The 17,532-nt window shown below is 43.4% G+C and overlaps 1 protein-coding gene across 2 annotated transcripts in view; it reads left to right on the top strand.

Moving 5' to 3' along the window:
- Positions 1 to 4,902: 4,902 nt before the first annotated feature.
- The window catches only part of mbtd1 (mbt domain containing 1), an 88,763-nt gene continuing 76,133 nt past the window's right edge, over positions 4,903 to 17,532 (top strand). Inside the window, exon 1 of one of the 2 annotated variants that reach the window (XM_061756019.1) lies at positions 4,903 to 8,363. In XM_061756019.1, coding sequence (XP_061612003.1) covers positions 8,255 to 8,363 — 109 coding nt within the window. In that variant the 5' untranslated portion in view covers positions 4,903 to 8,254. Of the gene's footprint in view, positions 8,364 to 8,408; positions 11,134 to 17,532 lie in introns of those variants that run through there. The other variant, XM_061756020.1, reaches the window with a different exon arrangement.

Here is a 17,532-nt window from a genome sequence, read left to right on the forward strand (position 1 = left end):
TACATATATGTGTGTGTATATATATCTTTTGTTAGAATGGCAGGATATTTCAGGTCAAGAGGAAAAGAAGCTGCTTTTAATCTTCCTCCCACCCGAAGTACACCCTCTTGCAGCACTGGGTCAAGCTGGTAGAACCGATTATTGTGTGGTTTTCCCTGCTTTAGCTTGTGCAACTGTTCTTTGAAAACATATTTCTGTGGTAATCTCACAAGCACCAAACCACCCTTGGTTGGATCCTCAGCCCTCTCTGCTTCACCGCTCTCAATGACACCTGCCATGAATCTAACATACTCCTCCTTAACTTTGGGATTTCTCTTCAGTTTCCTTTTCAAGTTCTTAAGTCGCACCAGAGCGAGTCGCTTGTTTTCTGGTAGATGTGTGTTTTAAAGGGAAGTGGCATTTCCAGATGCCCATCTGCGTTCTGCTGTGTTTTTTGGTTCAAGATTTGCATGAACTGAATATCATCTTGTGATATGGTCTTTTGTCCATAGTTTGTGTCCTGAAAATCAAATTCGAGTACTCAAATAACAGCAACTGGTGATGACGAAAGGTCTTTGACCGACACACTATGGCAAAGACCTGTCAACACTGTTGACTTGGCAATCTTTGATGAGCTGCCCAGAATGCTTCATCCTAAATCAGTCTTAATGGCATAACGCTCTTCATCACCACCTGTAATGACATGACGTGGTGCTAATGCTCTACTGCAGTCATAGCCTATTAAGACTCCCAACTTCACAATCTAACAACTCTGGTATTTCCTGTGCTACAGCTTTCTGGTGTTTCCGTCTCTTAGCCGTTGCAGATGTAGGAATGTGGGTGCGTTTAATTGGGATGAAATCTCTGGTGTATGCAGGTGGCAAGTTAATGAAGCTACGTGAGGAAAACCCTCTAACTCTGAGACAACTAGCCTTTTCACTCTGAACAATGGAATCTTTTCCCATGATAGTGGTAAGCTACAGTTTGACTGGCTTTAAATCTGCACCCATTCTCTCACAGGCTTCTTTGTCCACAAAAGTGGCGCTACTCTGGGTATCTTGCAAAGCATAAACTAATGTCTCTCTTTCAGGGTTTGTGACTGAGGAAAGCCACAAAGGCACTATCATGGATGTGCTTTCACCATCATCTTTGTCTACAGAGCAAGAAAGTGATAATATATTCTCTTCTGCCTGCATATTATGAGGCGGTGTGCCTGGAGCAGTGCTGCGTTGCTCATGCAATGGTGTTGGATGGTGCTTTTTACAGATACTACTGGTTGCTTTGTTTCCGCAATCCTTTGAAAGGTGTCCTTTCTTAAGACAGCCAAAGCACAGATGATTGTCCATGATGACGCTTCTTTTCTTCTGTTAATGTATGCGGCAGTACATGCATTTGATTGTACTTTAATTGCATGGGGTGTTCTCCCTCTTTGATTCATTTGCCTCTCTTGTGCCGTTCTGCACAGCGCCTTGGGTTCTCATCACTGGGTTGGATTCTGATTCTCTTGTGTTTGTGATGTACACATTGGCCTTTGGCCGCTTTACATCTCAGGATGACTTGTCTTCAGATAATTTCAATACATTAAGAGATGTTACAGGGTTGCATGCCACATCTGAAAAAATTTGTTAAACTCTTTGAAACTGGGGTATTCGTGTGTTTCCTGCAACTGCATTGTTACATGTCGATTCCAACGAGATGTCACCCAATCAGGCAGTTTTTGGAGCATCCTCTGTTTCTCTTCACAGTCATTTAATACTTGAAGACCTTTAATGGCATTGCTACAGGAAGTCAAGAAATCACTGTACTGTCTGAGTTTAACTGAATCTCTTGAACTGAACTTTGGCCAGTTATTAAATTTTTCTTTATATGCACCCTGGATTACAAAAGGATGGTCGTATCGAGTATCCAGTGCATCCCAAGCTTGGCTGTAAGCTTCTTCATCCTTCCTGTAAAAGGTTCCTTCGAGTACTGATTGCGCTTCGCCGCTGATGAACTTCTGGAGATAGAAATCTGTCAGCTGGATTTGTGCATCTCCGTTCTATGAGTGCTTTGAAACTACTACTCCACTCTATAAACTTGAGTGGGTCCCCTGAGAAGACTGATGGCCGGAAGTCTACTGAGAGCCATTGTGTCATGCAATGCTTGTACTACTGAAACATCTTTGCTAACGTTGACTGACCGTTCATTATCATAGCTTGGATTAAATTTTTCTTCCTAGTCCTTTTGTTCTCACTAAACACTGGGGGACAGGGACTCACTTCACCCAATCCATGCACCTCACCTGAGTCTGCTTCAGAATAAGCCTTCATTTTAGCAACCGTCTCTTGAAGATCTCTCTGATTTTCCAGTCTTTTAAGTTCTTGCCTTTGGTCGGCAATTTCCTTTTCCATTTAAACTTTTTTGGCAGCGAACTGTGCAACGCAGTCCGCTCCTTTTGCCATGATGTTTTGCTGCTCTGATGGACATCTTGACTGGTGACTACAAAAAGAGGATTTGGAAGCAGAGACGCTAAATATTGACTGAGCATATTCTCTATCCAGCATCGTGCAGTCTTGCATTTTCTGCTTTAGCGTCAAATTCTTATTGTCCCACTTCACTCATGCGCACATGTAGTATTTTCATCACATCTGCAATTACTGCTGAGCAGGAATCAAATTTTTGTCTATCAGGGGATGGTGCAAACTGTCCCCGGATATTTTCATATGCCTCTTTGACTTGCGCCTCTAGCCCTTCCATAGCATCCATCATGCGACACAAGTCCTCTTCAGAGAACTCACGTTTGAGTGCGGAGTATGTAACTCTACTTCGTTCCTTCCATTTGTCATACAACACCACAAACATGCTCTCTTTTTGAGATATCTTTTTGTTTTATCGCCAGCATTTTGGGGGTTAACTTTTCTCTCGTGAGGATTTACGGGGTTTGACTTTGGAGGTAGGCTCTATTACTGATGGCTTTTGAATTTGTATTTTAGAATGGATATCATCAATAATATCCATTGATGATATCCATCGAGAGGAGCCACCTCATCTAGCTCCTCTCGATGTGAAGGAGCAGCGACTCTACTCTGAGATCCTTCCGGATGACCTCTAAGGATCTCTAAGGGAGAGCCCGGACACCCTGCGGAGGAAACTCATTTCGGCCGCTCATATCCGGGATCTTGTTCATGCTCGTGACCGTAGGTGAGGGTAGGAACGTAGATCGACCGATAAATCGAGAGCTTCGCCTTTCAGCTTAGCTCCTTCTTTACCACAATGGATCGATAGAAAGTCCGCATCACTGCAGCCGCTGCACCGATCTGCCTGATGATCTCCCGTTCCATTCTTCCCTCACTCGTGAACAAGACCCCAGGATACTTGAACTCCTCCACTTGGGGCAGGATCTCATCCCCGACCTGGAGAGGGCACGCCACCCTTTTCCGACTGAGGACCGTGGTCTCAGATTTGGAGGTGCTGATTCTCCTCCCAGCCGCTTCACACTCGGCTGCGAACTGCTCCAGTGAGAGTTGGAGGTCACGGCTCGATGAAGCCAACAGAACCACATCATCTGCAAAAAGCAGAGATGCAATACTGAGGCCACCAAACCGGGCCTCGGCTGCGCCTAGAAATTCTGTCCATAAAAGTTATGAACAGAATCGGTGACAAAGGGCAGCCTTGGTGGAGTCCAACCCTCACCGGAAACGAGTCCGACTTACTGCCGGATATGCAGACCAAACTCTGACTCCGGTCGTACAGGGACCGAACAGCCCATATCAGGGGGTTCGGTACCCTATACACCCGAAGCACCCCCCACAGGACCCCCCGAGGGACACAGTCAAACGCCTTCTCCAAGTCCACAAATCACATGTAGACTGGTTGGGCGAACTCCCATGCACCCTCAAGGACCCTGCCAAGGGTGTAGAGGTCGTTCATTGTTCCACGGCCAGGACGAAAACCACACTGCTCCTCCTGAATCTGAGATTCAACTTCCCGACGGACCCTCCTCTCCAGCACCCCTGAATAGACCTTACCAGGGAGGCTGAGGAGTGTGATCCCCCTGTAGTATTCTCCCCACCGGCTCACAACGCGACAGGTCTCCTTTTTCAGCTTGACGGCATCCCTCATTCGGGGATTGCCGCCACGACAGGCACCAACCATCTTACGGCCACAGCTCCGGTCGGCCGCCTCAGCAATGGAGGCGCGGAACATGGTCCACTCGGACTCGATGTCCCCCTCCTCCCCCGGAACATGAGCAAAGTTCTGTCGGAGGTGGGAGTTGAAACTCCTTCTGACAGGGGATTCCGCCAGACGTTCCCAGCAGACCCTCACAATACGTTTGGGCCGGCCATGTCGGACCGGCATCTTCCCCCACCATCGGAGCCAACTCACCACCAGGTGGTGATCAGTTGACAGCTCCGCCCCTCTCTTTACCCGACTGTCCATGACATGCGGCCGCAAGTCCGATGACACGAACACAGAGTCTATCATTGAACTGCGACCTAGGGTGTCCTGGTGCCAAGTGCACTTATGCTTGAACATGTTGTTCGTTATGGACAATCCGTGATGAGCACAGAAGTCCAATAACAGAACACCGCTGGGGTTCTGAACGGGGGGGCCATTCCTCCCAATCACGCCCTTCCAGGTCTCACTGTCATTGCCCACGTGAGGATTGAAGTCCCCCAGCAGAACGATGGAGTCCCCAGTGGGAGCGCTCTCCAGCACCCCCTCCAAGGACTCCAAAAAGGGTGGGTACTCTGAACTGCTGTTTGGTGCAGAGGCACAAACAACAGTCAGGACCCGTCCCCCCACCCAAAGGCGGAGGGAGGCTACCCTCTCGTCCACCGGGGTGAACCCCAACGTACAGGCGCCGAGCCGGTGAGCAATAGGTATACCCACATCTGCTCGCCGCCTCTCACCGTGGGCAACTCCAGAGTGGAAGAGACCTCTCGCGAGGACTGGTACCAGGTCCCAAGCTGTGCGTGAAGGCGACTCCGACTATATCTAGTCGGAACTTCTCGACCTCACACACCAGCTCGGGCTCCTTCCCTGCCAGAGAGGTGACATTCCACGTCCCTAGAGCCAGCTTCTGTAGCCAGGGATCGGATCGCCAAGGTCCCCGCCTTCGGCCACCGCCCAGCTCACACTGCACCCGACCCCTATGGCCCCTCCCACAAGTGGTGAGCCCATGGGAAGGGGGACCCACGTTACCCTTTCGGGCTGTGCCCGGCCGGGCCCCATGGGTGCAGGCTCGGCCACCAGGCCTGGCTCCAGAGGGGGGACCCGGTGACCCGCGTCCGGGCAAGGGAAACCTGAATCCATTAATTGTACTCGTCATAGGGGTTTCATACAATTTCTCAATATAAAGCAGGCACATATAGGATTCACTCAAAACCTCTATTGCTTAATAGTTAAGCCTTTTCAACCTTTACAAACGTTCATGCTGTTGTAGGATGGTACTCTCGAACGTATCCTAGCGCTCCTCTCGCCTGCCTGAAGCCACGTAAGGATATATGAAGAGCTGTAGCTCCCTCTGGTAGACACTGCCCTCTATAGGTACCATCGCGGTACTTCACGATTGATGACGCCGTCCTCTATATTTGCAGTCTGCCTTCCAGTAGCTTCAATGCACAGTTCTCGACTCTCAACTCTTGGCCACCGTAGGCGGTACGTTTTCACTGTGGCTACACCGGTCCAGCACTAAGGCCACGATTCGTACTGATGTCCAGAATTTCATTTATTTCTCCTTCTCCACCGATGACATAACAAAATCACGAGATACTGTGAAAACTACGGGTAAAACAGAAGTCCAAATGAGGCTAATGCTAACACACTGTACAATAAATTAAATACACATGAAATGTCCATTACATGCCAAAAGCATATTTTAAAGAATTAAGCATGAAACACAAATAAGGAAAGGTACAATTACCGCGTGCACCTCCTGAACATAGTGTAAATGTCTTTGTCCATATATACCATGCGTTCCTGCTTCCACATCTGTCCTTAATGTCTTCCCGCTTCTTACCCACACTGCTTCAAACTAGACCAGGGTCATGGGACCGTACACCATCACAATAAAATGTCTTCACAAAGGTTTTTATGCAACAAAACCATTTTGTATGGTACATTTCACAAGTTAGTTATAACAAACTCGTTTAAGTCTTATTTACTGTCTCATATTTACATTTGTATTTAGTAACCTCTTTTAGTTGCATCATGAAATCAAATCTATTTTGTATTTTGAAACATGAAACATAAATTTACATATATAATGAAATGTGTCGTTCTGACAGTTACACTTGCTCTTAATTGTGTTTAATATTGTGGCGCACCCTAGTGTTTTGTTTTAACACTGCAGCTTTATGGAAGTATTTTCCATCTCCCATGTGACTATTGGCACATCAGCCGGCTTGCACAACTGTACTGAAAGCTAGAGAGGTCATGTGGCCGGATAACACATTCACTCCTGGTGAAGATTAAAAAAAAAAAAAAAAAAAAAAAGTAGTTGAAACACAAAAAACGTTGCAAAGGGGAAATAAACACACACACGCTTGATTGACATTCACATTATTACTACTATTTACGGGATTAGGGGACTAACTGACAAAAAACAGCATTTTAACAGCTATACAATGCCGCAAGACATATTGGGCCATTCTCTGATAGCAAGCCGCCATGATGATGTAATCGTTAAAACATGGTCCATTCTTGCTGGATGGACATCTTCAGTTGCTCAACAGTAGGGCTGCCACAAAAGATTCTTTTGATTGCCGATTAGTCACAGATTATTTAGTCGATTAGTCTAATTTTTATATATACAGTGTCGCTTGAAAGTTTGTGAACACTCCTGACATGGTCACTCTTTGTAAGAAAAAACAAAACACATTAAGCAAACCTTGTTAATCATACTGTACATCCAAATCCCAATTTGTAACGCATACCTTGCAATTGTAAAACACACACACACAAAAAGATCAATTTTCATTATTTAATCCACAAAAACTGATACTTGTATGTGTGCAAAAAGTATGTGAACCCTTCTATTGTGGCTTGTGGCACCTCTTTTTGCAACCATTACTTCAACCAGACATTAACTCACTAACCTGACTCTAACATCTCTTTATGGGGATTTTTGCCCACTCGTTCTTGCAAAACTCACTCAGTTAAGAGAAGTTGGAGTGACATCTGGTATGCACCAATTTTTTTTAGGTCTCGCCACATTTCATTTGGATAAGGTCCAGACTTTGACAGTGCCAATTCACAATACGAATCCTCTTTCTCTGATCCCATTGCTTTCTACTTTTGCTGAAATGCTTTGGTTCATTGTCTTGTTGTTTAATCAATTTCCATCCCAGCTTCAACTCCCTGAATGATGGCTGGAGATTCTGGTCAAGAATTTCTTAATACGCCGGGAAATTCATGGCTCTTAAGATACGATGGAGTCGTCCAGGTCCGGAAGTGGAAAAGCAGCACCAGACCTTCACATTTCCACCACCATGCTTCATCGTTGGGAGGAGGTTCTTTAGTTCATTTGCAGTGCTGGCTTTTCTCCAAACTGGTTTTGATTGTGACCAAATCCTTCTATTTTTGACTCATCTTTCCAGTGAAAGGACTTCCAAAAGGCCTCTGGCTTGTCCAAGTACTTTTCTGGTGTTTCTGGGTGATAGTTTTGATGGGCGTCCAATTTGGGCAGAGTTGCTGTCATGTTGAAGACCATCTGTTTGTAATTTTTTTTGTCTTACAGTGGATGGATGGAGCTGGAATCTTTCCAGAATGGTCTGAGAGCCCCCCCCAGATGGATGGGCTCTCAATACCCTCTTCTTCATGTCGTCACCTACCTCCTTTGCTCTTTGAATTTGTAGATGTGTTTGGGAGCACAGTTGGTTTGGTTACTTTTATCTCTTTTGATTATCCATCCATCCATTTTCTATCCGAGGTCAGGTCGCTGGGGCAGTAGCTTTAGCAGGGACGCCCAGACTTCCCTCTCCCCAGCCACTTCATCCTTTGATTAGTGCAGCCCAAACCCTACCCCAAGGATGTTTTATTTCATCTGTCTACTTAAAGGTCAGAGGAAAAAGATGTTATGGGGTCAGTTAAAATTCACATTTGCTTTGTGTTATGTTATGTAATACATGCAGAAGGTTTTCAACTATAGTTTAGCTAAAAATTAGGTTTTAATGCCTCGTATTGAGCACTCCCCGAAAATACCCAAAGGTTTGGGCTGAGTTACTCTATCCACCGCAAAGGCTACCGGAAGTGACGTTGCAATTGCCAAACACAACGGGCAACACTATACGCAATGGCGAGCAACGTATTGGAATATGACGAGGAGGAGGATTTCGACGTACAAGAGCACCCAACTGACAAACCATACATGTTTGAGCCGATCAGGAGGTCGGAACAGACTGGTATGTTTGTCCATTCCATATATTCATAATTTACTTGCTCCAGCATTCTCACTTCTCGATAGAAACATAGTCATGAATAAAATATAACAGGCATGCGAGATCATGAGGTCAGACAGTTGAGGGAAAAAAAGCATGCCAATATTTTTTACCACGACTATATGTAATATATATTCATATATGTTTCAGTGACACGGCACAAGCTTTTACATAGTATGCAGTATTCCTATATATTGAGAGCCCCTCGCTGGAGGAGCTTTATAAAATGCCGCACAGAAAGTCTTTGCTGTGTCTGTTGGCTTGTCATATAGGCAAAAGTCCAGACGACAGTACTGGACTCTGGACTGGCTCTGTGCTTTCCTCTTCTCTTTATGCCCAAGAACTCGCTTTCCACCTCTTCTTCGACTTCGACCCACATTAGCTGAATTTCCAACGGCACCCTGCAGGTTGACGGCGCCGGTGGCGGACGTTGTTAACCCAGGCCACGACCGACCTGGTATGGAATTCTTTGGATGAACGCTCATATTTTTTTGGCAAAGTTTATAGCCGGATGCCCTTCCTGATGCAACACTCTGCATTTGTCCGGGTTTGGGACTGGCCCACAGTTTGCACTGGCTTGTGCCCCCCATCGGAACATGTTGCAGCCATAAAATTCAAAGTTAATGATTATTTGCTAAAAACAACGTTTATCAGTTTGAAAATTAAATATCTTGTCTTTGTAGTGTATTCAATTAAATATAGGCTCACTCCTCTCGGGTCGGAGGATATACACTTGAGGTCCTTGAATCTAGGGTCCAATGCAGTAGCAATCTTCAACTATACAATGTTGGCTGTTTTCTTGCGTGCCTCCAGGTCTTTTCTGAATGTAGACTTGAACTTGGCCACATATGCAGGGTCATCTTAACTTTCCATAACCGAGATATGCCACAAAGCATGAGACGTACTTTTCTTCTCCCCAAAGTGCAGTCACATACCTGCAACAGAAAATCAACGCCACTTGAGTACAAAAAAATTGCATTGACCTATACATACAGGGTTCCTACAGTTGCCAGAATTTCAATGTTGTGTCTTTTAGGTCTGAAATGTGCTTGACATAACTCTAAACTAAACTAGGATTATTTATTTATAAACTTGTTTATTCATGAAACATAATGTTAAATGTTTATAGCATAATATAAGGCACATGGTGATAAAGTGGTAAAATAATCATTTACATGTATTCCTGTCAGTATGAATTTTATCCCAGTGATAAGGTGCTGGAAACATTTTAAAATGACCTTTATACAGTAAGTGCTTGAATTTCATCTTAAAAATGTCTAGGGAGGAACCATGTGCACAAAAACTGTCTACTTATTTATACGGCACACATACATAAATACTGTACAGTGGACACTGTACACTTATTTTTCTTCCTCTTACATGCGCTTAGACAGGATTGTGAGAAATACAATGTAAAAATTACGTGCAAGGCTCCAGTAGAGTTTCCAAACTCTGCAGTTGGTCAATTTCAACTGTAGTTGGCATTGCAATCTTGGTGTGTGCGGAGAAGACATCCCTCAGTGGCTGTTTGTTTCCAATTATGCTTTTTATCACGCCCAGAATTGAATTCCATCTGGTTGGGAGGTCTTGCATAAGCGACTCCTTCTTTTGTCCATGTTCAACTTGTTGTTGCTCTATGTCTGCAGCATTTGCCCCACAACCTTTCTGCACTTGGCCAGGACTTTGTCAAATGCACTGTTATGGAGAAATCCTGTAATAGAACGCTGGAGATTGCACGGAGCATGGAATGATTTCAAAAGGCAAATGTATTGCAGCAGTGATTGTTTCTTGCATAGTCTGTGCTGAGTGTGACTTTACTTGACATATTCCACTGCTGTGCAGCTTGAATAGTGTCCCGCACATGTTTCAGCATAATGTCTCTCATGTGGTTTTATTACAGCCAGTGCATGTGAGTGCAGCTCCCACTGTTCGTCGATATAATGCACTGTAACCCAGAAGTAATTATGCTTACCTTATGATGTCAAGTAGGGATGGCCAATTATGGAAAAAGTAATCACGATTAAAAACAATGAATAAAAATACATTCAGCCATGGCTAAAAACATCGGAACTCCTGGGAAGTCTGTATTTTCTGCCATATGTATGTTTAAAAAAAAAAAAAAATCCTCAATATTCTGGCATTTAGCAAATAGAAATAATGTTGTTTTTCCCAATTGACCTAAAACAGGAAAATCTCATTCTGATTTCATATCAGACAGTCAGGGGGGGAAAGTGTTGGTGTTTTTATACATAGCCATGACTGTATCTGCAGGTCCTGCTGTATGCCCCTTGGCCTCTTGGAGGCAGTGTGGTGCAATGCAAGCATGGAGCTGCAAATTACAGTGAGCTAAAAAAAAAAGAGTAGAAGAAGAAAGTCGCACTAAAATATATTAAACTCGTTTTTCACAGATTAGGAAGAATATATGCCCGTGAGTATTGGTATATTGTCTGTCTGTATGTGTTTGTGTGTAAATATTTGTTATTTGAAGGTAAATCCCTCCTGTGATCTAATGATAATGTTAAATAGCCCGTCAATAGGATTTTCAATTGACTGATAGCTTAAGCTGGCAATTTCTAAAACAATGTGTGTGTTGTATTCAAATATTCAATGTGAGTAATTCTTTGTTGTGCGTTTAGTATTACAGCGAACTCCACCTGAGGTGTCAATAAACAGTTTCGAGTACGCTCAGGGAAGGCAGAAGAACATGCGTCACAAGCTTGGTACAAGCAACACGGTGCGTTTTACAACACATCAACTTGCCTACACAACCGGTAGTCTCCAGTGAGAGCAACAGAGGGTGCACGTTCTGAAGTTGTCTCTTTTGCAGTCCTCTCTTTTTCTTCCAACTCATGTATTCTTCTTGTGACGGTGCGTCTTGAGGGAATCTCATACCTGTCGTCATTGGTTGCAATTCTAAGAATGTTTCTCAGACCGACATCTTTCACAACACTCATCGGCCTGCAGTCTGTAGCTAACCACTTGCATTTGTTAGCTTCTCTTTTCTTTCTATCTATCTATCTATAGTTCTCCCACACGTTGCATCCAATTCTAGTCTGCTGAAGCCCTGCCTCTCTGTTTCGTTGAATGGTTTGCTGGTATTAACTGCGTTTATTGCATTTCGATGATATTTCAGACCAGTTATATTCCAGTGATAAGAAAATTCAACTTTGCAGTAGTTACAAATAGCTTTGGTTCGGTCACTGTGCTGTCTGGTAGAATTTTAAATGAAAATGACAGTGTAGAAGTTCTGTACCCTTCTTCATGTTTGTTTATCTGCCATTACTTTTCTTTTCCGCTTTCAGTGAGCCATAGCCGTAAGCAACAGACTTCCATCCATCCATTTTCAGCTGACTTGGGCGAGAAGCGCGGTACACCCTGACAAATGATCATTCACACTCACATTCATACCTATGGACAGTTTAGTCTTCAATTAACCTACCATGCATGTTTTTGGAATGTCGGAGGGAACCGCAGCACCCGGAGAAAGACCCACACAGGGACGGGGAGAACATGCAAACTCCACATAGGGGAGGCCAGTTTTGAACCCAGGTCCTCATAATTTAACAAATTAACATAGCTATAACACGCCAACATGCCCAGCCTATATATAACTCTGTGTGTGTACAAGTGTGTGTGTGCGTGTGTGTGTGTGAATATGTACACGTGTGTGTGTGTGTATGTATCTATATGTAATTTATATATATAATATACAGTGGGTCCGGAAAGTATTCAGAGCCCGTTAATTTTTTAACTTTGTTACATTGAAGCCATTTGGTAAAATCATTTAATTTTCCCCCTCATTAATCTACACACAGCACCCCAGAAAAAAAATGGAATTGTTGAAATTTTTGCAGATTTATTAAAAAAGAATAACTGAAATAGGCATAAAAAATAAATCGTTGAAATTTTTGCAGACTAAAAATGAAAAACTGAAATATCACCATTTCTTCTGATGCCCTTGAGATGGCTCTCCACCTTCATTGGAGTACAGCTGTGTTTGATTATACTGATTTGACTTGATTAGGAAAGCCACACACCTATTTATATGACCAACCTTATAGCTCACAGTGCATGTCAGAGCCAATGAGAATCATGAGGTCAAATGAACTGCCCGAAGAGCTCAGAGACAGAATTGTGGCAAGGCACAGATCTGGCCAAGGTTACAAAAAAATGTATGCTGCACTTAAGGTTCCTACGAGCACAGTGGCGTCCATAATCCTTAAATGGAAGACGTTTGGAACAACCACAAACCTTCCTAGAGCTGGCCGTCCGGCCAAACTGAGCAATCGGGGGTGGGGAAGATCCTAGGTGAGAGAGGTCAAGAAGAACCCAAAGATCACTTTGGCTGAGCACCAGAGATGCAGTCGGGAGATGGGAGAAAGTTCTCGAAAGTCCACCATCACTGCAGCCTTTCACAAGTTGGGGCTTTATGGCAAAGTAGCCCAACGGAAGCCTCTCCTCAGTCCAAGACACATGAAAGCCCGCATGGAGTTTGCTTAAAAAAAAATAAAAAATAAAAAAAAAACACCTGTAGGACTCCAACATCATGAGAAATAACATTCTCTGGTCTGATGAGACCAAGATAAAACTCTTTGGCCTTAATTCTAAGGAGGATGTGTTGAGAAAACCAGGCATTGCTCATCACCTGTCCAATACAGTCCCAACAGTGAAGCATGGTGGTGGCAGCATCATGCTGTGGGGGTGTTCTTCAGCTGCAGGGACAGGACGACTGGTTGCAATTGAAGGAAAGATGAATGCGGCCAAGTACAGGGATATCCTGGACGAAAACCTTCTCCAGAGAGCTCAGGACCTCAGACTGGGCCGATTCAAAACAATGACCCTAAGCACACAGCTAAAATAACAAAGGATTGTCATCAGAACAACTCCGTGACTGTTCTTGAATGGCACAGCCAGAGACCTGACTTAAACCCAATTGAGCATCTCTGGAGAGACCTGAAAATTGCTCTCCACTAACATTTACCATCCAACCTGACAGAACTGGAGAGGATCTGCAAGGAGGAATGGCAGAGGATCCCCAAATCTAGTTATGAAAATGCATCATTACCAAAAAGACTCATGGCTGTATTAACTCAAAAGGGTGCTTCTACTAAATACTGAGCAAAGGGTCAGAATAGTTTTGGCTGTGTGATATTTCAGTTTTTCTTTTCTAATAAATCTGCAAAAAAAGATTTCTGTCAATATTGGGGTGCTGTGTGTAGGTTAATGAGGAAAAAAATGAACTTAAATGATTTTATCAAATGGCTGCAATATAACAGTGCAAGATTTAAGGGGGACTGAATACTTTCCATACCCACTGTATGTTAGAATAGTACAGGACATGTATGAGGGCAGCAGAACAGTGGTGAGGTGTGCTGTAGGTCTGACAGAGGAGTTTAAGGTAGAGGTGGGACTGCATCAGGGATCAGCCTTAAGCCCCTTCCTGTTTGCAGTGGTGATGGATAGGCCGACAGATGAGGTTAGACTACAGTCCCTGTGGACCATGATGTTCGCAGATGACATTGTGATCTGCAGTGAAAGCAGGGAGCAGCTGGAGGAACAGTTAAAAAGGTGGAGGCATGCACTGGAAAGGAGAGGAATGAAGATTAGCTGAACTAAGACAGAATATATGTGCATGTATGAAAGGGGTGGAGGGGGAAGAGTGAAACTGCAGGGAGATGAGAGAGCGAGACTGGGGACTTTTAAATAGTTGGGTTCAACAGTCCAGAGCAATGGTGAGTGTGGTAAGGAAGTGAAGAAACAGGTCCAAGCATGTTGGAACAGGTGGAGGAAGGTGTCAGGTGTGTTATGTGACAGAAGAGTCTCTGCGAGGATGAAGGGCAAAGTTTATAGAGATTATAGACAGTGGCACTGAAGAGACAACAAGAAGCAGAGCTGGAGGTGGAGGAAATGGAAATGTTGAGGTTCTCTCTAGGAGAGACCAAGTTGGATAAAATTGGAAATTAGTTCATTAGAGGGACGGCCAAGGTTAGATGTTTTGGCGACAAATTTAGCGAGAGCAGACTTCGATGGTTTGGACATATCCAGAGGATGCAGGAGATAGGCTTACATTGCTTCAACAGTGCTCGTTTTTGACTTTGGGTTTCACCTGTGGCTTTGGGCTTCACCTGTGAAAACTGCATTTGCTGTTACGCAAACATGAAGACCAGAGAGCTGTCTATTGGAGAAAAGCTAACCATTTTAAAGCTGAGAGAAATCGATCAGAGCTAACATTGGGCATAGCCAATACAACAGTTTGGAATGTCCTGAAAAATTAACTACTGGTGTACTGAGCAACAGACATCGAACAGGGTATCGACAGCAGTTGATGACAGAAATGTGAGAGCTGTGAAGAAACACCCAAAGACAACAGTCAGTGACATCACTGCCAACCTCCACAGGGTAGGAATGAAGATATCACAATCCACTGTTCGAAGAAGACTTCAAGAGAAGAAATGGTACAGGCCATACCACAAGATGGAAACCACTCATCAGGAGAAAGAATCGGAAGGCCAGATTGGATTTTGCAAAGAAGTATAGAGATTGGCCACAAAATCGAAGAAGTCTTCGAGAGAAGAAATATCCAGGCCATACCAAAAGATGCAAATCACTCATCCGTAACAAGAATCGGAAGGCCAGATTGGATTTTGTAAAAAAGTACAGAGATGAGCCAGAAAAAGTTTTGACACAAAGATTTATGGACTGACGAGGAAGATGAAGATTAACCTATACCAAAGTGATGGAAAGGATCTGCTTATGATCCAAAACACACAAACTCATCTGTGAAGCATGGTGGAGTTAATGTCATAGCTTGGGCATGGCTGCTCTGGAACGGGCTCACTAGTCTTTATTGATTATGTAACTCATGATGGTAGCAGCAGAATGAATTCTGAAATCTACAAAAGCATTTTGTCTGGCAATTTATAGAAAAATGGATCCAAACTAATTGGGATAAGCTTCATCATGCAACAAGACAATAACCCAAAACACACTGCCAACACAACAAAGGGCTTCATCAGGAGGAAAACGTGGAAGGTCTTAGATTGGCCAAGTCAATTACCGGACCTTAACCCAATAGAGCATGCATTTTATCTCCTGAAGAGGAGACTGAACGGAGTAACCCACAGAAATAAACAAGAACTAAAAGAGGCTGCAGTAAAGGCCTGGAAAACCATTTCAAATTAAGAATGCAACAGTCTGTTGAAATTGCAGGCTTGAAGCAGTTAAGTTAATTTGATAATGTCTGTTCAAATACTTTTGCTTATTTGAAAAGTGGGTGGCTTCAAACAATAGGTGCTCTGTTCTGAATTATCTAGATCTAAATACCATGAAATAAAAGCTGCAATTCTGAACTTTTGTCTCATATTCATCTTTTCATCTGAAACCCAAATGTCTTCAGTACACAACAAAAACAAAGGAATTGACCTTGCCATTCCAATACGTTTGGAGGGGACTGTAAATGTACATACTGTACAATCACTTGAATGGAACAAGGGTAAAAGTGATGACATGACCATTACATTTTTATTTAGGATAGTCAACCCATTAGCAAAATTCAGGTTTGAGTTCTTATCAATGAAGTTGTTATTGTTTTTATGAATGATGGTTGTTCCAAGACGTTGTGCATCTTGAGTAAAAGATGTTTGACGTATTTTCGATGGCTGATCCTGTATTATTTGTGCATACAGATGGTCTGAGGATGTGATAAATTTGTTTGTAGAGTATGAAGAAAAACAAGCATATTGATAAATGACAGCTTTGTGCATCAAAAGTGTGTACGCATGATTTAAGCACAACTCTGTGTCTACGCTCGGTTGGTAAATGAGGCCCAATGTGAAAATGCATTGGAAATAGTTTCATCCCTTCAACAAGCACTGTTTGCATTTGAAAACAAGCTGGATGTCTTTTATTATTGAAACAGCTTGAAGTATGCAGTAGTTCTCACATCTAATAAAACATCAAAACCAACCTACGATCACGTTTAACGGATGGATGCCTCAATGCCTGCATGAACCTTCACCTCACCACGCATCAACCAGACTACAAAGCCATCAGCAAATCCATGCAGCACCATAAGTCGCATTTATGGTAAGAAATATTTTCGTTATTGTGTAGCTTAAGCATAATGGCATTATTTAAAAGAATACATAGAGTTATTATATTTTATGGCTCTCAAAGAAATAACATCTTAAAATATGTTGCTTTTATGGATCTCTTCGCCAAAAAGGTTCTCGAACCCTGCCCTCTAACAATGTCCTTACATCTCTCCCCCACAGATTGCCTCATTCAATGGGAAGAGTGGCCCCAACGAGCTGTTTTACCACAACATAAGTGAACGACTGATTGGTATGCAGGACGGTTGTTTCACTAACCACATCAGGCAACAACAACACCCTATTGGTGACCACCCCCACGGGACACACCCACCAAAGTTTACATTCATTCATTCATTTTCCATACCGCTTATTGTCACTTGGGTCACGGGTGTGCTGGAGCCTATCCCAGCTGACTGGCCGAGAGGCAGGGAGCACCCTGAACTGGTCGCCAGCCATTCGCAGGGCACATTCGCACGCACATTCGCATTTACACCTACGGACAATTTAAAGTCTTCAATTAACCTACCATGCATGTTTTTTGGGATGTGGGAGGAAACCGGAGTACCCGGAGGAAACCCACGCTCGCACGGTTGTCTAAACTCCACATGGGCGAGGCCGGATCTGAACCCGGGCCCTCAGAACTGTGGGGCAGATGTGCTAACCAGTCGTTCACTGTGCCACCAGTATTTTATTTTGTATTTTATTAACATTACAAAACTAATTTTACAAATACATTGCAAATTTTAACTTTTCAATAATTGCTTCATTAATAATCATTGAAATTATTAGAAATATTTAAAATGGGAATGAATAATTGCATTGGTTAAAAATTGTTTGTGAATTCATTTTTTATTTTGTTTTTATTCATGTCTAATAAATTATTAGTTCATTGATTTATTGTAAATAAAATAAAACAGTATTTTTAAAGAATCCATGGATCCATCCATTTTCCTTTGCTTATCTGAGGTTGAATCACGGGGGCAGAAGCCTAAGCAGGGCAGCCCAGACTTGCCTCTCCCCGGCCACTTCGTCCAGCTCTT

This window comes from Phyllopteryx taeniolatus, chromosome 19 (assembly GCF_024500385.1).
Source record: "Phyllopteryx taeniolatus isolate TA_2022b chromosome 19, UOR_Ptae_1.2, whole genome shotgun sequence".
Classification (NCBI taxonomy): Eukaryota; Metazoa; Chordata; class Actinopteri; order Syngnathiformes; family Syngnathidae; genus Phyllopteryx; species Phyllopteryx taeniolatus.